This window comes from Babylonia areolata, chromosome 29, assembly GCF_041734735.1.
Source record: "Babylonia areolata isolate BAREFJ2019XMU chromosome 29, ASM4173473v1, whole genome shotgun sequence".
Taxonomy (NCBI): domain Eukaryota; kingdom Metazoa; phylum Mollusca; class Gastropoda; order Neogastropoda; family Buccinidae; genus Babylonia; species Babylonia areolata.
The window spans coordinates 37,444,148-37,466,647 of NC_134904.1; the positions used below are offsets into that span (position 1 = coordinate 37,444,148).

Sequence of the window (22,500 nt, forward strand, 5' to 3'; positions counted from 1 at the left end):
CGCACGCACGCACGCACGAGCGCATACTCATTAAAGAAGGGAACATGTCTAAGTCCTAGGAAAAACTGTTAGATTTCTGGGGTCAGAAATGACGAATCCCCGCCCTCCGCCCTCCCTCCACCACCCACCCCCCACCCCCCCTACCCACCCACCCCTCTCAGCCAAAATTTAATGTACATGGGTGCTTCACTCTACACCTTCTAGCCCATCAACGAATTCACAGAAGTAAGAAAGTCTTCTTGGGACGGATGGGAACTTGACAGCATCCCTCATTTCTAATAACAAGGTGTGGCTCAGTTTTTAAAAAAACCAGACAGCTACTTTGATCTTCAGCCGGTACGAACAGAATGATCAATCAAATCACAGGCAGAGATAATTATTGAAAGCAACACGAGAGTAGCCGGTTACTCACCGTGACCGCATACCTGTATAGAAAAAAAACAAACAAACAAACAAATATCAGAAGAATAGAACTGAGAGAAAGATGAGACGTGGTTTGAGAGAGAGAGGAAAACAGATCAATTCCAAAGAAGACACTGTACTGTATTGTATTATATTTGTATCGTATTTCTCTTTTTATAACAACAGATTTCTCTGTGTGAAATTCGGGCTGCTCTCCCCCAGAAAGAGCGTGTCGCTACACGACAGCGCCACCATTTTTTTTTTTTGCATTTTTTCCTGTGTGCATTTTTTTTCCCTATCGAAGTAGATTTTTTTTTTTTTTTTTTTTACAGAATTTTGCCAGGAACAACCCTTTTGTTGCCGTGGGTTCTTTTACGTGCGCAAAGAGCATGCTACACACGGGACCTCGGTTTATCGTCTCATCCGAATGACTAGCGTCCAGACCACCATCTAGTAGACGGGGGGGAAAAATATCGGCGGCTGAGCCAACAACATGAACAGCAACAACAACAACTATAAAAATGATAATTGTAGTAGTCAGAAGAAGATGAAGCAGCAGCAGCAGCAGTCGTAGTTGGCGTAGAAGTAGTAGCAGCAGCAGTAAGTCGGTAGCAGCAGCAGTAGCAGTCGTAGAAGCAGTAGCAGCAGCAGCAGTGGTATTAGTAGTAGTAACAGCAGTGATAGTAGTAGTAGTAGCAGCAGCAGCAGTCGAAGTAGTCGTAGAAGTAGCAGTTGCAGTAGCAGCAGTAGTCAGTAGCAACAGCAGCAGTAGTAGCAGCAGCAACAACAACAGCAGCAACAACAACAGCAGCAGCAGCAACAACAGCAGCAGCAACAACAGCAGCAGCAACAACAGCAGCAGCAACAACAGCAGCAGCAACAACAACAGCAGCAGAAGCAACAACAACAGCAGCAACAACAACAACAACAACAACAGCAACAGCAACAACAACAGCAGCAGCAACAACAACAGCAGCAGCAGCAGCAACAACAACAACAGCAGTAACAACAACAGCAGCAACAACAACAGCAGCAGCAACAACAACAACAACAACAACAACAACACCAGAAGTGCAACGAATCTTTAACGACCCTGAGATCACATCAGTGTTGAAGTTTATCCCAAACTTTCAAAACAAAACTTCAAGAAAAAATTCGTTCTGTTACCAAACAAAGCGTAAGAAGAAGGAGAAGGAGAAGAAGGGGGAGGAGGAGGAGAAGAAGAAGGAGAAGAAGAAGAAGAAGAATAGGCCAAACTTACCACCAGCATCAGCAGCCAAGGAATCAGTCCCATCATCATTTTGTTGGCAGTGAACACGAGAACGTCTGAGACCAGATGTTATTCGCTTCTCTGAAGTCGCCGTGGAGTCGCAAGTCGCCCAGCATCAGAACTCCTTTATATACACCTCGTCACAGACGATCGATTGATTCTTTGTTGTATCTGGTCAGTTTGTTTGTTTTCCAACAGATGGTGTTTTGTCCCGCGAGTCTCGGTTCATGTTTACGTACAGCAGATGTATTTTCTACACTGTTCAAAATTAGTCAAGAACCGCTTCAAAAACAAAAGAAACAAACAAACAAAACACAATAAAAAACAAAAAAAAAAAAACAACTGAACATGTTAATGAGTTAAAACAACAATAACACGAACAACAACAACAGCAATACTACTACTACTACTACTACTACTACTACTACTACTGGAGTAATGGCCTAGAGGTAACGCGTCCGCCTAGGAAGCGAGAGAATCTGAGCGCGCGGGTTCGAATCACGGCTCAGCCGCCGATATTTTCTCCCCCTCCACTAGACCTTGAGTGGTGGTCTGGAATCTAGTCATTCGAGTGAGGCGATAAACCGAGGTCCCGTGTGCAGCATGCACTTAGCGCACGTAAAAGATCCCACGGCAATGAAAGGTTGTTCCTGACAAAATTCTGTAGAAAAATTCACTTCGATAGGTAAAAAAACAAATAAAACTCATAGTACCGTAGCTATGGTTGTTACCTTTGCTGTACATGGCAAGAGGCATAACTATGCCCTTTTATAGTACAGTAGTATGCTGTACTTTCAGATTGAAATCAAATCCAAGCAGGCCTTGAATTATTGTGAACAGTATATATTACATGATCGTTTCAAGTTGTTACTGGTTTTTTGTTTATTTGTTTGGTTGGTTGGTTGTTTGTTTGTTTGTTTTCTGCTGAGGGCTAATTTTCATGGTGAAACTGAAGAAAGTGATGACGTCGGATTTTGTTATCTGTTATTCCTCTGTGTGTGTGTGTGTGTGTGTGTGTGTGTGTGTGTGTGTGTGTGTGTGTGTGTGTGTGTGTGTGTGTGTGTGTGTCAATGTGTGTGCGTACGTGCGTGCGTGCGTGTGTGTGTGTGTGTGTGTGTGTGCGTGCGTGCGTGTGTGTGTGTGTGTGTGTGTGTGTGTGTGTGTGTGTGTGTGCGCGTGCGTGCGTGCGTGCGTACGTCTGCGTGCGTGTGTGTGTGTTAATCTCTCTTTTTTTTCCCAGTCGGCTGATTTTTTTCAGAAGTGGGTAACTGCGCAGATACCTTCGTCACTCTCCCTTCTCCTACACTTTCTCTTTCTGTCTGTGTGTCTGTCTGTCTGTGTGTCTGTCTCTGTGTCTGTCTGTCGCTGTGTCACTCACACTGTTTGACTGTTCATCTATTTCTCCTCAGTTCTCCTCCAGCTCACCCCCCCCCCCTCCTACTTTCCTTGTACATCACCCCTCACCCCCCCCCACTCTTACTTTCCTTGTACATCACCCCTCACCCCCCCTCCTACTTTCCTTGTACATCACCCCTCACACACCCCCCCCCACTCTTACTTTCCTTGTACATCACCCCTCACCCACCCACCCTCCTACTTTCCTTGTACATCACCCCTCACCCCACCCCCCTCCTACTTTCCTTGTACATCACCCCCCCCCCTCCTACTTTCCTTGTACATCACCCCTTACCCCCCCCCTCCAACTTTCCTTGTACATCACCCCTCACCCCCCCCCCTCCAACTTTCCTTGTACATCACCCCTCACACCCCCCCTCCTACTTTCCTTGTACATCACCCCTCACCCCCCCCTCCTACTTTCCTTGTACATCACCCCTCACCACCACCCCCCCTCCTACTTTCCTTGTACATCACCCCTCACCCCCCCCCTCCTACTTTCCTTGTACATCACCCCCCCCTCCTACTTTCCTTGTACATCAACCCCCCCCCCTCCTACTTTCCTTGTACATCCCCCCCCCTACTTTCCTTGTACATCCCCCCTCCTACTTTCCTTGTACATCACCCCCCCCCTACTTTCCTTGTACATCACCCCCCCCCCCCTCCTACTTTCCTTGTAAATCACCCCCCCCCCACTCTTACTTTCCTTGTACATCACCCCTCACCCCCACCCCCCCTCCTACTTTCCTTGTACATCACCCCTCAACCCCCCCCTCCTACTTTCCTTGTACATCACCCCTCACCCCCCCCCTCCTACTTTCCTTGTACATCACCCCCCCCCCACTCTTACTTTCCTTGTACATCACCCCTCACCCCCACCCCCCCTCCTACTTTCCTTGTACATCACCCCCCCCCCCACTCTTACTTTCCTTGTACATCACCCCTCACCCCCACCCCCCCTCCTACTTTCCTTGTACATCACCCCTCACCCACCCACCCTCCTACTTTCCTTGTACATCACCCCTCACCCCCCCCCTCCTACTTTCCTTGTACATCACCCCCCCCCTCCTACTTTCCTTGTACATCACCCCACACACACACACACTTTCCTTGTACATCACCCCTCACCCCCCCCCTCCTACTTTCCTTGTACCTCACCCCTCACCCCCCCCCCCACTCTTACTTTCCTTGTACATCACCCCTCACCCCCCCCCCCCCTCCTACTTTCCTTGTACATCACCCCTCACCCCCCCCCTCCTACTTTCCTTGTACATCACCCCTCACCCCCCCCCCCCACTCTTACTTTCCTTGTACCTCACCCCTCACCCCCCCCCCCCCCACTCTTACTTTCCTTGTACATCACCCCTCACCCCCCCCCTACTTTCCTTGTACCTCACCCCTCACCCCCACCCCCCACCCCCCACCCGGTTCCCTCCGTCCCCGCACTCCCCCTGCCCTCCGACATTCAACCCCCTCTAGCCGTCATTCTCTCTTTCTACCACCCTTCAGTGAGCAAGTCGCTTTCGTCATTAACTCACTCAGGACGGCCAGTCCTCTCTTCTCCTCTACACAGACCCCCTCGGATGTCCAGTGGGTGTCTGAATGACCCCACCTTTAGCTTCCGTCGTCAGAACTGTGGTATTCTTTGTCAGCATTGACCTCTTCAGTGTAAGAGCCTTCCGCTTGTAATATTTTGATGGTGGTAATTGGGGTGGAACGCTGTTAACGTCGTCTCTTTCGCCGTTCGTATGGAGAGAGTTAAAACATTTGTAAAGTCCGCCCTAACTCCATTAAATTTCACCTATTATTTTCTGGAAAAAAAACCCAAAAAAACAACCTCAAAAGAATACTGTTAAAACTTGAGTCTTTGGTTTCTGCTATACGTAGCTCTTTTTATTAGTTTCAGTTTTAGTTTCAGTAGCTCAAGGAGGCGTTCGGCTGCGTTCGGACAAATCAGTCCATATACACTACACCACATCTGCCAAGCAGATGCCTGACCAGCAGCATAACCAAACGCGCTTCGTCAGGCCTTGAGAAAAAAAATGTTAAAATAAAAAATTTTTTTTAAAAATAATAGTAATAATAGAATAAGATAAAATTAAATAAAAAGAATGTTTTGTCTATTGATACGATTTTTTTTTAATTTGATTTGTTGTTGTTTTTTTATTTGTTTGTTTGTTTGTAATATGAGTGAAATAGTACTTTTCAATGTGTATATTAAGTGACTGAACGAATGAGCCTACTTGACCTTGAGGGTTTATTGCCGATATGTCGTTAAACTCAACTCTACCATGAGCCTACTTCTTGTTTTTGACATCACTCTTTTTGTATTCATTGGATGTGTGCAAATGATGAACGTATGCAATGTTTCAATGCCCCCAGGGGGCACACAGAATAAACTCCTTGCCTTGCCTCGCCATTTTTTTTTTTTTTTTTTTTCTGCTGCCCCAACATCTGCACCGTTTCAGTGGCATTACTCCCACGCCGCTCATTTAGATTCCCCCATACACGGCCACACCCGGGTTCGTCCGTCGCAGTTCCAGCGTCGGCAGTCCACAGGGAGCCATCGATGTTAGGTCGCCAGGAGGCCACACACCAGAGGAGACCCTGCACTGCTGCTGAGTCACTTCGGTGGTGTTCAGTGGTGCCTGTTCTGATTTAACGTACTTAGGACACCACCTACTAAGCCCCCTTCTAACGACAATGTCGCGGAGCCAGACTGAGTGAGCGTCTCTCCCAGAGTGGAGACCGCCACCACGCCCCTCAAACAACAGCCCCCCATGAATTTGCCGACACTGACAACATTGACAGGACTCACCCCAAGCACGGAAATGGAGGGGTATCGAAACTGAGGTCACCATGAGAGTAGGGCATGAAAGGCCACACAGACTTTGAGACTGTTTTGTTTATATTGATGATGATGAAGGAGGAGGATGACGATGATGATGTTGCTATGGAGGTCCATTTTGGTTTGGGACTGCGTGACAAGGCTGTACTCTACGCTTCCTGTCATAATGATATCCCGGCGTTAACCAGGCCCGAGAGATACAGACACTTGCAATGTTGGTCAGGTAATTAGAGCAACACACCCAAAGATGCGTCCTTGAAGTGGATGACACTCGACTGTGTGGTCCCAATCTCCCCATTTAAGCCCACAGCACACTCAACACTGGGTAGGAGCTGGCCACGGGCCGAAAAACCCACATCCGCTGGGATTCGAACCCGCGTCCTCCCAGCCGTCAATCCGCGACACTAACCACTTCGCCACGGCGGCTGGTGCCTTGCCTTGTGTCTTGAGTCTTCCCCCCTCCCGCTTTCTCAGTCTTTCTTTCCATGCAGTCTCCCTCAGGTCGTTAGTCCGTAATTTATGTAAGTTACCTTTCGATACCACACCAAAGAACTATGTACATCTCATAAACCTAGCTGTATTGTGGCAGTTAGAAAAATACACTGTGCGCATGTGTGTGTGTATGTGTGTGTGGGGGGGGGGGTGCTTACATGCATGAGCGCATGTAAGTCCATGTGCTAGACACAGACGGTATGCATGCGTAGGGGTTTTTTTTAACACGGCAACATACCTATCAGCGTCCGGGTCTGTTCTCCTCACACTGCACTTTTTCTTCTTTCTTTCTTTCTTTCTTTCTTTCTTCTTTCTTTCCGTCACACGACCAACATCGACTTGCCGATGACTCTGTCATGGTTCATGTATGCTGGGTATTTCCGTGTCTCCATAACCCACCGAACACTGACATGGGTTACAGGATTTTTAACGTGCGTATTTGATCTTCTGCGTGCGTATACACACACACGAAGGGGGTTCAGGCACTAGTTTTTGCAGGTCTGCACATATGTTGACCTGGAAGATCGGAAAAATCTCCACCCCTTGCCCACCAGGCGCCGTTACCGTGATTCGAACCCAGGACCCTCAGATTGAAAGTCCAACGCTTGAACCACTCGGCTACATTGGAATACGTTGTGTGACAGTTGTCGTTGTTAAGTTTCTCTCCACAGGACAACACTGTCAGAGCACGGACATTGCCGACAGAGACTTTTGTAACCGACACGTTTCTTGCACACTCACACACGTCAAAATAAACAAGATGAATAAAAAATAAAAATTAAAAAAAAACAAAAAATAGCTAGCTATCTATCTATCTAAACAGAACTCACGTGTTTGGCTCAGATTTCACTTATTGGAGAGGGGTTTGTAGCTGTTGTTTTTGTTGTTGTTGTTTTTTGTTTTTTTTTAGTTCAAGATAAAGAGTTAGATACGTAATATTCCCGAATATTGCATCATTATTGAAACTGAGGTTGCACACACACACACACACACACACACACACACACACACACACACACACACACGCACACACACACACACACACTCACACACACACACACACACACACACGCACGCACGCACGCACGCACACACTCACACTCACACACACTGAAACAAACACACGCGCGCGCGCACAGAGAGCCAAAGTTAAAAAACCTTTCCAAACTTGGGTCATTTTTTTAATTTTTATTAAAAAAAACTTTTAAGACTTTAAAAATGTTTTAACAATTTTAAAAAAAGGATGTAATTTCTATGTTCTTTTTCCTCTTTTTTTTTCCTTCTTCTAAAGGCAGTGGTGTGTGCATATGATGACCGTCAGGACAGCAGAAGAGGCAACCGCTGTCCTGACTCACGTGGTGTAGTGTACATAGATCAGCATGTGCACTATGACAACTATAGCTCCTTGAAACTCAAGCTGTATAAATTCTTGAGGAAATTCTTAACAATTGTATGAACCCTGTATGATAATAATAATTATTATTATAGTATCTATATAGTGCTGAATCTTGTGCAGAGACAAATCTAAGCGCTTTCACACCAGTCATTCACACGCATGCATAACTCTAAAACTGAAGAAACTGAAGACAAGGAAGAGGCAGGGGAGGGAGGCCATCTTGTGAAGAGGTGGGTATTAAGGCCAGACTTGAAAGAGCTGAGTGTGGAGACCTGACGAAGCGAAAAGAGGAAGTTCATTCCAAACGCAAGGTCCAGAGACAGAGAAAGAACGGCGCCCAATAGTGGAGTGTTTGAATCTGGGTATGCGTAAACTGAGTGGATCCGAAGCCGATCGAAAGACAGCGAGATGGAGTGTAGAGGTGAAGGCAGCCACAAAGATAGGAAGGGGCAGATTTGTGAATACATTAAAAACATTTACTTTGCTTGATTCTGCTTGATTCAGAATCAAGCAAAGTATTGGACCCTACGAAGACCTTCTGTCCATAGTGAAAAAACGCAAACTTAGGTGGTGTGGACACATCTCCCGATCATCTGGTCTTGCCAAAACGTTCCTGCAAGGCACCGTACAAGGAGGCAGAAGGAGAGGACGGCAGAAGAAGAGATGGGAAGACAACATCCGGGGGTGGACAGGCTTGACGCTCGGTGACGCCCTGAGGAAATCAGAAAACCGTGAAGAGTGGAGAGGGGTGGTGGCCAGGTCAGCAGCGGTGCCCCAACGGTCTGAACCCAGACTACGGGAGAGGTGAAGGTGAAGGTAAAAACATTGAGTGCTGATGTTATACGTTATTATGTGTGAGACAGGGAGCCAATGAAGATGTTGCAAAATAATGATGTGCTCAGACCTTTTATCATTTGATTGAATGACACAGGAAACGAATGATGAGCGCCCAGTGGCAGCCGTCAGTCGGCTCTACCCAGGTAGGCAGCCTGTGGTGCAAATGTCCCCGTGTATGTAAAGCGCTTAGAGCTTGGTCTCTGACCGAGGATAGGCGCTCTATAAGTGTCCACATCAATCAATCAATCATCAATCATTTCTGTTGTTACGTGCTCAGAGTATCTGGTGATTATTTTTACTGTTGGTGATTATCAGGGCTTGGTGATAGTTAATTTTCTATCGTCACTGACACTGTACAGTGTTCCCACAAGTCTGAACAAACAAAATTCTGTATTTTTTCCGTGCTTTTTTTTTCTTTTTTTTTAATGAAATCCTGCGTTACATTCCCTAAGACCCAAAAACAAAGTCAAACACAAACATGCACAAACACTCCAGAATTACCGCTCACCCATCAAAACTGGTGGTGGTGGTGGTGATCAGTTTTTGTACGGACTACAACGAAACTCAGCTTGGCTTCATATTTAATTTTTTTTAATGTATTTTACAAGAATACGACAGATAAGAATTTGCATGCAATGTATTTTGTTAAAACAATGTTGCAGAAAAAAATCTCTTGATATTAACCTGCTCACTGTCTGTATGATAGGCAAACCCTGCATCAGGCTTTCCTGAATTTTCCTTCAGCCAGAAGCATCTTGGCCATCTTTGACTTAACTGTTGTCATGCCCAGAAGAAGACGATATTTCTATCATGAATATACATGGACACTGTCCTATTATCCTAAAAAGCAAAATCAGTCAGCCAGGACGAATCACATCCAGCTTTTGGGATTTTCGAGATGCTCCCCTCTGGTCGACGGTACAGAAGTATAAGAACGAAAACCAATCGCTTCGCCAATAGCTTTTTCCCCAAAGCAGTCAATGCCCTGTCTCTCGAACAAATCCAGTGTGATAAATAGAATTGTGCAACCAACAACCATCTACCTGAATATCTAGTCATCAGCCCCATCCACATGTAATATGCAGCTTCTGTTCAAACGTGTGTGTGTGTGTGTGTGTGTGCGCGCGCGCGCGCGCGTGCGTGCATGTGTGTGTGTGCAGTGCGTGCATGCGTGAGTATGCACAAGTTTTTATATTGATATGCACTTGTATGTATCTTATTTCTACTGTATCTGTGTTTGTGTATGATTTTCGATTTATGTTTGTATCTTGTTATATACTATCCGCACCAATATTCATTGCAACCCCTGTACACTTGGTAATGAAGACATTCTATTCAATTCTATTCTATTATCGTGGTACACAACGTGATCTGTGGTTCAAAGCATTGACCATCTGCTGGCCCAATGTGCGATCAAAACAATGAAGCGCACACGCAACAGACGACAACATGCAACCTTGATTAACTTCAAGCAAGCAAAGGCAAATATGCTGACCCAGAATATTCTCCTGTCAGGTATGTTGGGAAACCCTCTGATGCTATTGTCGTCATTAGTTTGATTATAAAACTTTATTTCAATATTTAACATATATCAAATATATTTGAATATTTCATATATAAATAACGTTTACATGGGGAGAAAATTTTTGAACCAGTTATTGTCAACTTCTGTGTTTAATGGAGTGCCATATGTTTTCTGGGTTGCAGTAAGTGTCCATAGGATTTATATCCCCACTGGATGTTTTGTTAAAAGTATCTTGGGATGTCATATCACCACCAAAAGGAAGAATCTTTAGGTTTTTCCACCTTTAACAATTGATTGAAATGTCTATGTGTCAGTTCACTGAGAAAAAAAAAAGGAAAGGTTTTTTCTGTACTTTCAGTGGACATTTTGTGAGCGCCTGCTGCTTTTGGTGAGTGACTGAAATTCTGTCTTTTGCAGTGTGTGCTGCTATTTATTCTACAGTGATCAGTCACTGCCTTGGTTATAAGAGTACAAGAGATAACGTAACAAAGAAAGCCAGTGACCTAGCTAGGAATGTAAACTTCTTCCCCTCCCAAATAATAGGACAGGAATGATTGTGGTGTGTACAGAAACAGCGAGGGTTTTTTGGGTTTTTTTTTTAATGAAATGAATTGTTATTTATGAAGTAATGTGAGATAATGATTTATATACGATTGAGAGCCGAAGAGAGTTGACAAGAATGTAATTAATGTTATTATCATTTCCTTTTTTTTCCAGATAGCAATGGTGGGAACTAAGGGTCTGTCGTAAGCTGAGAGTTTCGAATGTATGTATATGTGTATGAATACAGAGTACAGAATACTTTATTATCTGATTCTCAACAAGAGAATGAGGACACGCAGAAGCAAAATTTGTATTTGTATTTGTATTTCTTTTTATCACAACAGATTTCTCTGTGTGAAATTCGGGCTGCTCTCCGCAGGGAGAGCGCGTCGCTACACTACAGCGCCAACCATTTTTTTCCTGCATGCAGTTTTATTTGTTTTTCTTATTGATGTGGATTTTTCTACAGAATTTTGCCAGGAACAACCCTTTTGCTGCCGTGGGTTCTTTTACGTGCGCTAAGTACTTGCTGCACACGGGACCTCGGTTTATCATCTCATCCGAATGACTAGCGTCCAGACCACCACTCAAGGTCTAGTGGAGGGGGAGAAAATATCGGTGGCTGAACCGTGATTCGAACCAGCGCGCTCAGATTCTCTCGCTTCCTAGGCGGACGCGTTACCTCTAGGCCATCACTCCACAATGGGCCTGTTGACAACTGAAGACACTAAGTGTTCAGCAGTTTATGGTCATATATCATCATTTACATGAACCTGAAAATGTTGAAAAACTTCATGTGGAGGGGTGATTGGGGGCGTGGTCAAGGAGTGGGCGTGGTCAAGGGAAAACGCAGGTGCCACAAGAACAAAGACAAGAGAGGCAAGGCCTTCAAGACTCACTTGTGGCAAATTAAGTCCCCTAGCATTAATTACAGAGTAATTTCCCTTTTTTACTATCTGCACCAAATCGTTTACAAAATAAATAAAACTTCCATGCTTAGCAAAAGAAATTCCTGTTTGAACAAAAAATGATAATAATGACTGCTCTTGTTGTGTCAGAATATCAGATCAAAGCGCCAAGTTTAGAGAATTAAAAAATATAACAGTAAATGCAGTTTGCAAATAATTAGGCTTCTTTTTTTTTTCTTTTTTTTTTTGGTGCCCATCCCAGAGGTGCAATACTGTTTTAAACAAGATGACTGGAAAGAACTGAATTTTTCCTATTTTTATGCCTAATTTGGTGTCAACTGACAAAGTATTTGCAGAGAAAATGTCAATGTTAAAGTTTACCACGGACACACAGACACACACACACAGACAACCGAACACCTGGTTAAAACATAGACTCACTTTGTTTACACAAGTGAGTCAACAAGCTAGAGAAAGAAGATGGAGGAGGAAGGGAGAGGAGGAGGAAGGGAGGAGAGGAGGAGGAAGAGGGGGATTAGAGACTTTGATGAAGGCACGCATTTTGGAATTGTTCCAAATTGTGAGTTGTCTAATAGTTTGGATTGTTATTTAGGCAAAGTTACATCATCTTGGATACTAGGACTCCATTTTGTAGGCTTTCTTTGCTTGCATGCTTGTCACTGTTTGTTTTTTTTTTATGGGGGGGGGGGGCGGGGGGGGTTGTTTGTTTTGGGGTTTGTTTTTTTTTTGTTTTGGGGTTGTTGTTTTTTTTAAATTCACAATGCTACAGGTATGTTTTATGTATCATGAAATGCAAAATTACCAGCTAAAATATACGTCATCGTTCCGCCAGCCCAAAATCATCTGTACATCTCATAATTTAAAAATGCTTCCAACAGATAACTTGGTGAATTTCCTTTCAGCAAAAAAAAAAGCTTCATGTAATTATTTAAAAAAACGTAGCCGGTAGAACTTTTCATTGATTTTATACATATATTCACAGATCGTTCCTCTGCAGAGGCACTCAGCAGCAGGAGTTATGTTTCCTTGGCAGTGAGTTTCAGTTCAAGTTTTTATTTCTCAAGGAGCTGTTACTGCATTCAGACATATCTATACAGGCTACACAACGTCTGCTATGCAGATGTCTGACCAGCAGCATAACCCAACATGCTAGTCAGGCCTCGAGTACATGCATATATATATTTGCGCGTGTTGATCACAGGACCTCAGTTTACAGTCTTATCCGAATGACTGCACACTGATGGGCACAATAGCCGAATGGTTAAAGTGTTGGACTTTCAATCTGAGGGTCCTGGGTTCGAATCACGGTGACGGCGCCTGGTGGGTAAAGTGTGGAGATTTTTACGATCTCCCAGGTCAACATATGTGCAGACCTGCCAGTGCCTGAACCTCCTTCGTGTGTATACGCAAGTAGAAGATCAAATACGCACGTTAAAGATCCTGTAATCCATGTCAGCGTTCGGTGGGTTATGGAAAACAAGAACATACCCAGTATGCACACCCCTGAAAGCGGAGTATTGCTGCCTACATGGTGGGTTAAAAACGGTCATACACGTAAGAGCCCACTCACGTATATGCGAGTGAACGTGTGAGTTGCAGCCCACAAACGCAGAAGAAGAAGAAGAAGAAGAAGAAGAAGAAGAAGACTGTACACTCAGTCTGATTTTCCAATCAAACTTGGGAGAAAGGTCCAGACAGGGATTTGAACCCAGACCGTCATGGACACTGTCGTGGCAGATAAGCGTCTACACCATGCTGCCAACTTCCTCTTTTCCGCTGTCTGTGAAAGGGTTATCATGTAAGTTTCACCACTTCCACTGCTTTTTTTTTTTTTTTTTTTTTTTTGCTGAAGCAAAATCTTCAATTTACCAGGTGTGGTGAAAGGTATCGTGTGAATTCCTAGACTTTTCAGGAACTAACAGGATAAAAGGAAGCGAAATTTGGCCAAGCAGAGCAAACAGATAGGCCTAGTTTGCATCAGTTTGACATGGTACAGTATATATGACACCAAAACATTTATTTTCATGACTTTTCCAGTCCTGGATATGGTCATCCCATTTTTCCAAGAAAATTTCAAAACTCCCATGACTCTGGAAATGCTGTCTGAAACATCCAAAGAGAGTGTTCACTTCAGGGCAGACACAGTATTTCGAGAACTACTTTTATTCATTTCGAGAACTACTTTTATTCAATCAGTACATTCACACACATCAAGCACTGCACAATGGTACATTCATGGCGTATATGAGTATAAATTCTGAATTCTGGTTGTGATGGAGGTGGTGGTGATGGCAGTAGTGTATATAAGTGCAATTGTGAGTGTGTTGTGTGTGTGTGTGAGTGTGTGTGAGTGTGGGTGTGTGAATGGTGACCAGCTGTGTTTCAGTTTGTGTGCGTTCCGGTTCGTATCAGCAAAGAACCAACAAAATGCTTTAATTCCGATCAACACTGAAAAAACTGTGCTCCACACTCAAGAGTGAGAAAAACACAGAGTTACCAAAACATCCAACACGAGTCACCCAAATAATCACATTTCTCCAACACTTAATCACCGTCTTTCGTCATTCAACACAATCTTCAACATTCAGAGATTCTACACACACACACTCTGTACTGTACTGCACTGTACTGGAGGCAGTAAGTACACCTCCTTGCAGTAAGGAGCGCTCACTTCTCGGCAAAGGACTTGAGGTTCTTCAGGAAGCTCAAGTAGCGGCTGTGCTCATATCCGGTGCTGTACTCCACCAGCTGGTTGATGAACTCTTCGTTGATGCCTCGCTCGTCCAACATGTCCATCAAGAGGTCGTACAGATTCTGCACAAAACAAGGGAGGCAAGAATCAATACAAATGGAAAGTGATAACAGCCATAATATCATTCTTACAAAATCACACAAACGTAAACCTTCAGGATAACACCATCTATTTCCCAAACAGAAAACTTTTAGAACCAATAATAGAATTGCCAAACGAAACCTTCAGGATAACACAATCTACTTCCCAACCTGAAAACTGTTAGAACCAACAACCGAACAGCCAAACGAAATTGTTTCCTCCTGCTTGTTCCCAGGACAACAAAGAACTATGAGGGAGTTTCCTGCCCTGCAAGTGGTGAGGGCAGAGAAGAGGATCCCCACTTTCCAAAAGAATGAAGTGACAATGACCAAAGAAGCGAAATATCGCTGTGGTGGTCAAATGGTTAGGGCGCAGGATACTCGCCCTAGTTTTCCGGAGTTTGATCCCCTGTCACAGCTCATCATTCGTTTCCTGTGTCATTCAATCAGATTTCAGACGCACACACATACTCACTCAGACATGTAACATTTTACATGTATGACTGTATTTTTTATTTATTTACCCCGCCATGTAGGCAGCCACACCTGCCTGAACACCCTTATATGGAAACACACACAAGATCAAATACACATATCGAAGATCCCGTAATCCAAGTCCGAATTCGGTGGGCTATGGAAACAAGGACACACCCAGCATGCCCACCCCCGAAAACAGAGTATAGCCGCCTTCATGGCAGGGTAAATAAACAAAATGGTCACACACATAAAGTGATTCATGTCTATATATAGTGTATGTGTGTGTGCGTGACGCAGGAAATGAATGATGAACGCTCAATGGCAACCCTCAGTCGGCTCTACCCATGTAGGCAGCCTGTTGTGCAAATGACTCTGTGTTTGTCAAGTGCTTAGAGCTTGGTCTTTTACTTTTACCCAGGATAGGTACTAAATAGTCACCAGTATTTTCTCTCCCTCCAATGGACCTTGTGTGGTGGTCTGGACGCTAGTCATTCAGATGAGGTGATAAACTGAGGTCCTGTGCGCAGCATGCACTTACCCCATGTAAAAGAATCCAGGGCAACAAAATGGTTGTCCCTAGCAAAATTCTGTAGAAAAATCCACTTCAATAGCAAAACAAACAAAAATGCGGGCTGAAAAAAATACAAAAAAATGGGAAACGCTCTCAGTGTAGGGATGCGCTCTTTCCACAGAGAAGTCTGTTGCGATAAAAAGGAGTAATGCAATACAATAAGTATCCATATCATCATCATCAAGACCACTGTACAAAGAATACAAAATGTCAACACCCCAGTCCACAGACTCACCCCATCCATGATGTCAGACGACACAGAATACACTGTGTCCTTCCACTCCCCAGAATGCAGTGCCACCTCCTGGATCTCAAAACTGTCCACTGCAACACACACACACACAAGCACATACACACACAAGTACACACACACACACACACACACACGCACGCACAAGCACATTTGATATTAACACAATAAACATTCAGTTCAGCAACTGTAAAACGCTACAGACTCTTAACTCAATCCGGATGAATTGTTTTCTCCCTTGCTTTTCCCTAGGGACGACCCATTTGTTAGGGTTAGGGGAAAAAAATCACAAAAAATACAGAACACAAAGTAAATGAATGAAACTCACTGTACTTGACCCACTGACCCCTCTTCTAACGTTGTGTGTACGCCCAGCCCCCTCCCTCTTCACTGCTCTCAGAAGCTGAGTCACTGTCAGTACCTTCTTGCTGGTAGCTTTCTTCACTGCAGATCCTTTATTCAACGTCTACATCATCCTCGTCAATGTCTAAACCTTCAGTTTCAAGCATTTCAATCACTTCAGCAGCAGTAAAAGCTGCTGTTGTGATCTAGTTTGCTCCAAAAATTTCCACTTGTATCGCCTGCGACGCCACTTGTATCTGCGATGTATGCAGATTAGCTTGTCATGTGGGGTGCTGAACTCGCTGGCAAGTGTGTTGTTACAGAATCTCAAGAAGAAACTTTCCATCTGACCCCTGACATGTTCGCAATGCCCGGTGCAGCTGCGATTGTTATGCTACCCCATGAGGAAAATGTGGAAAAATTTTTAATTGTCGAAACCGCTATAGCCTTCCATCGTCCAGAACGCTACCTTACATCAGGTACGCTATAGCGTCCCATCGTCTGGAGTGAGTTAAAACACTCTCACAGCTAATGTCGCATTTCAGCACCAGCCAGGTAGAACACCTACATTGCTGAGGTGCGACCAGATCATGGATTGGTTATTCACAACCCTACTGCGCTTAATTTCCCATGGTAGGCTAGACCATATTTCTTTCACATCACAGGGCAATCCCCAGCTATTCTTAGACACCATTTTTTCCTTGCTTCTGGCACCAGGAAAACGTTTCACTCTAAACTCACTGGCAGTGAAAGTTAACCCATTCCACCCACAGCCTCAGCAAAAACTTCCATGCTATATAGATGCGGAAAATTTGCAGAAAATATTCAACGTTTTTCCTCCAAATGAAGTGAAGACACATTCAGAAATACTGTTGCAGTTAGTTCCATTTCATTATGGTTTATGCATTATCATCATATCATTATTGTCTATTTTATTTAATCATTTTTATATTTTCTTTTCCCACATTTTATTTTCTATTACTATCTATCTGCTTATCTTTTTTTTTAATGTTATCTGTTGATGTATTTATTGATTTAATCATTCGTTTGTTTATTTATTCATCCATTAATTTAATGATGTATCCATTATGCACTTCTTCTTTTTTCTTTTTTTCTTTTCTTTCTCAAGGCCTGACTGTGCACATTAGGTTACGCTGCTGGTCAGGCATCTGCTAAGCAGATGTGGTGTAGCGTATATGGATTTGTCCAAACGCAATGACACCTCCTTGAGTAACTGAACTGAACTGAACTCTGTCCCGTTCTACGGTTTATGCATATATATGCAGAAACATGAAAACCATTTTAACGAGACAAAGTTTGATACCAGAGTAATGCTTGGGTGCGAGACTGAATGAGTTAATGTATGGATTGCAAACTGACACCTTCAGAACAAAATATCCCAGGAATACTGTATGCCTTTGCAGACAGAAAATAACAAATATGCATAGTTTTTTTCTTGTGTTAAGATAAAAGAGTTCATTCCTATAATTTCCAACAACTCAGGTACAAAAAGATTTTTTAATCTTCATCCTTAACTTATAAATTTTGTGTTAGTTTGTGATCCAAATTTACAAAGCTAATTTCCTACAAATATTCTGAGACCAGACACTATCTGTTGTAACTGGTCAGTTGATTTTATGTTCAGTTAAAAAACTTAATCTGATTCTTGTTACTTTCTTTCTAGCTCCCAAATTTCTTTGCCCTTTCAGGGCTCATCTGATCTTTTGAGCACAAATACACGCACACTCATCACAGAAATGAACAGACCTTAAATCAATGACCAACCAAAGCACAAACACATACACATGCAATATCAATGACCAACCAGCACACAGACATATACACATGCAAAGCAAACACACAATTAATTTTTCAATGAAGACCACCAACAAAAAGAATAATACAACCAAGCAGATAGCGTGGCTCAATCACAATGCCTAATCCATGAATAAAGAATAACTACTTACCTCCCCTGGCTTGATGAGGACACATCTTTTCCCCTGAAGTGTGTGTGTGTGTGTGTGTGTGTGTGTGTGTGTGTGTGTGTGTGTGTGTCTGTGTGTGTGTGTGTGTCTGTGTCTGTGTGTGTGTGTGTGTGTGTGTGTCTGTGTGTGTGTGTGTGTGTGTGTCTGTGTGTTTGTCTGTGTGTGTGTCTGTGTGTGTGTGTGTGTGTCTGTGTGTGTGTGTGTGTGTGTGTGTGTGTGTCTGTGTGTGTGTGTGTCTGTGTGTGTGTGTGTGTGTGTGTGTCTGTGTGTGTGTCTGTGTGTGTGTGTCTGTGTGTGATTGTTTGAGTTTGATGTGCCAGGGTTACTGAAATAAATACTACTAAATTAAAACTTAAATAATAATAATAATAATGACCAATAAAGCAAATGTTTCACAAGTCAAGCAATTTTCTGTGAAAAAAAATAAACTGAAATGAAATTAAGACAGAAACAATGTTAACATATATTAATAAAACACAAACATATATATAGACTAAAATCTAAGTACACACACAAAAAAAGAATAAGCAAGAAAACAGATGCTTCACATGTTCACTATATTTCTATTTTTAAAAGATAAACAAGACAAATAACGAAGAAAAAAAAATAATAATAATAATAATGGTACTTATATAGCGCTGAATCTTGTGCATAGACAAATCTAAGCGCTTTCGCACCAGTCATTCTCACGCACGCATAACTCTAAAACTGGAGAAACTAAAGACAAGGAAGAGGCAGGGAAGGGAGGCTATTTTGGGAAGAGGTGGGTTTTAAGGCCAGACTTGAAAGAGCTGAGTGTGGAGACTTGACGAAGCGAAAGAGAAAGTTCATTCCAAATGCAAGGTCCAGAGACAGAGAAAGAACAGCGACCAACAGTCGAGAGTTTGAATCTGGGTATGCGTAAGTGGAGTGGAAAAAAATGGTTAAAAAAGAATGAAATAAAGATATAAACAGCATTTCAAAATTTAAAATACCCAACATTAAAAAAAAAAAATCTGAACTAAAATCATTAAGAATCAAAATGAAATTTTAAAAAAATTAAAATGTAAAAAAAAAAAATTTTTTTTTTTTTTTAAAGGGCAACAGATGTAAAGAAAAGCAATACCAATAGATTCAGCATCCCGAGGCCCTCCCTCAGAATCGACCTCGTCTGGCGACACAAACACACACTGCATAGACAGGGTCCGCCCGTCCCCTTTACTCAGCTCTACGGTGAAGGGGGGCCGAGACACCATCTGTAACCACAGCACCAGTCTTCTATTCAAAAAGGAAAGCAAGCCTATGGTTGAGAAACCATAAGTAAACAATGTAAAAAATCAAGGAAAGCCTATGGTTAAAAACCACTGAGAAACCATAAGTAAACAATGTAAAAAAATCAAGGAAAACCTTTGGTTAAAAACTGTTGAGAAACCATATCTAAACAATGGAAAATCAAGGAAAACTTACAGTTAATATCAGCCAAGACAATGTCTATCAATATAGCACCAGTCTTTATGCAAAATCAAGGAAAACCTATGGTTAAAAACAGCAAGACACCATCTGTCAATATAACATTAGTCTTCAAAGTTCAATGCAAAATGAAAGAAAACCTACGGTTAAAAACAGTTGAGACACCATATGTAAACATAATACCAGTCTTGTGATTGTGCAGCCCAGACTTGATCCAGATCTACTGGACACAACACTTATTTTTCTAGGGCTGATTCAGTTTGAAATGCTTAGGGGTTTTCTATGATTTTACTGGGAAGGGAGTGGAGGAAGTGGGGCAGGTGGGTATGGGCAATGTTGAAAAAAAAATTGTTGTCATTCACAATCACATGTGACTGATTATCACAATACAGGAACAACATAAAGATTAACACTATTACCTCTGCTGGTTGTTCACCTTCGGCCAGTGGCCCTTCAGAATCCACGGAGGCATTGATGCTGAATTTGACCACCACCCTGTAACACAACATGTCTTTACAGATTTTGTGTCTCCACAGATTCAACTAATACTCACAAAGCATACGCAAACACACACACACACACACACACATGAACACACACACACCAGTTTAGCTCACTAACAAGAATCAAGGACATACATGTAATCCTTTGACCCCCTTTTGTGGCATGGGGGATATATTTTACACAAATAAATAAAAAAATAAATAGCATAAATGTAAACAGACATAAAAATACACAAAATTCATGATAAAATCAACCCAAAATTTTATAACTTTCCCGTTTTGATAAATTTTTCAACAATTTTCACTTTCAACACTCTCTCCTCTATGGTTTCAACAATCGCAAACAATGAAACATTACAAACTTACTTCAAATTCAAATATCCAACCAAAAATGCAATACAGCTGCCTTCATGTTGGGGTAAAAATGGTCACAAATACACATAACATCCCACTTGCACACAGTATAAAAGTACACAAAAATAACAACCAGAATTGAAATATTTCTCTGGAATGAACTGTTTTCAATGATCTACAAATTCCTGGCATTCCACAATAAAAATTAAAATGAAACTTACTTCCATTTACAGTACACCCATACCAACGCTATGACGATAAATACATCTTTCATGACTCGTGTGGAATATCATGACATCTACCTGTCACACTCAACAAGTAATTTGTGACAGTTACACCTGAACTGGATTAAAGACAAAATATAACTATCAGGCAGATTAGAAATATATTCTTTTTTCTCATGTCATACCCAAAGAAATTATATTACTGCTTTGCCTCAGTCAACAGCAACCACCAGCATAAACCAACAATAAGAACGACGAAGAAAAAAACCCAAAAAAAACATTAGCTGCAGTGACAAATTGGTGTGTGTCTTACATGGACTGAAGACACACTGGAAAGTGACATGAAAATAGGTGAAAAATGATATTTAAAAATGTGAAATAAATGTAAAATCAATATTCTACACTTGACCTGAATTGGGGCTGAAAGGAAATTTTCTATCTAAAATTACGTTTAAGTAACATACTTACCGTGACCCACTAGTGCAGATTCCGGCAGGGGTCTGACATTCCTGTCCTGTGCAAACTACTATCCGCCTATGCGGAGAAAACGAAAATAGCTATGGCCGATAACCTCCTGGAAGTAGGTAACCTCCCCTTTGCCCCCCTGACTAGTGCCCTCTTTTTTCCGGCAGCCATCATGACTACCACCTTCACTCACGTTTCATTTCCGGACTTTCTAGTCAGTGTGACGTCGGCATCATTTGTGCTGACCTCGAAGCCCTCCACGCCCCGGGCCTGTGGCTTGTTGGCTGCGGACTCCTCATAGCTGATCTCCTTGTCCAGGAACTTGGACAGCTCCTTGTCCACTGATAGCGGAACAAAATTCACAATGACACATTGATTTTAAGTTTAGAAATCAGTCATCCATGGCCGAACTAGCGTGTAGGGGGAAGGAGGAAGGTGGGGGGTGGAGGGAGGGGTGTGTGTGTGTGTGTACTGTGTGTGTACTGTGTGTGTGTGTGTGTGTTAATTGTTATGTATATCTCTGTTACAACAGATTTATCTGTGTGAAACTGCGGCTGCTCTTCCCATAGAGTCTACATACTCTTACCATACACGTCACCACAGTGCAACTCCACCCATATTCTTTTTTTTTTTTTTTTTTTTTTTTTTTTTTGGTCTGCAAGGATATCTGTTTTACTCTTTCAACAGAATTTTGCCAGGGACAACCTTTTTGTTGCTGTGGATTCTTTTATGTGAGCTAAAAGCATGCTGCATACAAAACCTCAGTTCATTATCTCATCCAAACGTGTGTATTTTCTTGCAGATGTGTTTCACTTGCTTTGTGAGCTCATCAGCAATGCTATTTCTCTCAAACTTACACTGCGTTATTATTTATATCTTCTTCTTTCCATTACACAACCTACATCAACCTGCCGATGACTATGTCAAGGTTGATGCATGCTGGGTATTTTCATGTCTCCATAACCCACTGAACACTGACATGGATTACAGGATCTTTAACATGTGTGTTTTATCTTCAGGCAATACGGGTATGGATTATGTAGCCTGTCTTTGTGTGTTAATACAATGGCAAATATATGCAAAATTACAAGTCAGCCACATATACACTGCTGGAAAATAAAGATTCATTTATTCAGTCAGTCATAAAAAGTCATTCAACCTTTATTTCTGGGATCATGATCATTATCATATTTTTTTCTTCTTCTCCCTTCTCCATATACATCATATCATATCATGTTCAAGACTGAACTGTATTCTATCATTTTATGTCATGACAGATTCCCTGATCTGAAATTCCTGCTGCTCTCCCTTGACTAAACATGTTGCCACAGTGCAGAGCAACTCCTTTTCTTACTGTCTACAATTATAAATGTGTTTATTTTACTATCAAAGCGGATTTTTCTACATAATT

The 22,500-nt window shown here is 42.5% G+C and overlaps 2 protein-coding genes across 2 annotated transcripts in view; both read right to left on the reverse strand.

Moving 5' to 3' along the window:
* The window catches only part of LOC143274731 (matrilin-1-like), a 19,663-nt gene extending 17,870 nt beyond the window's left edge, over positions 1–1,793 (reverse strand). The window contains exons 1-2 of the mRNA XM_076578639.1: positions 1,664–1,793; positions 413–425 (exon numbers count right to left, since the gene is read on the reverse strand). Coding sequence (XP_076434754.1) covers positions 413–425; positions 1,664–1,702 — 52 coding nt within the window. The 5' untranslated portion in view covers positions 1,703–1,793. The remainder of the gene's footprint in view (positions 1–412; positions 426–1,663) is intronic.
* Positions 1,794–13,730: 11,937 nt separating this feature from the next.
* The window catches only part of LOC143302288 (complement component 1 Q subcomponent-binding protein, mitochondrial-like), a 9,773-nt gene continuing 1,003 nt past the window's right edge, over positions 13,731–22,500 (reverse strand). Inside the window, exons 2-6 of the mRNA XM_076616889.1 lie at positions 21,283–21,430; positions 19,963–20,038; positions 19,200–19,329; positions 15,753–15,841; positions 13,731–14,451 (exon numbers count right to left, since the gene is read on the reverse strand). Of these exons, the coding sequence (XP_076473004.1) occupies positions 14,305–14,451; positions 15,753–15,841; positions 19,200–19,329; positions 19,963–20,038; positions 21,283–21,430 (590 nt within the window). The 3' untranslated portion in view covers positions 13,731–14,304. The remainder of the gene's footprint in view (positions 14,452–15,752; positions 15,842–19,199; positions 19,330–19,962; positions 20,039–21,282; positions 21,431–22,500) is intronic.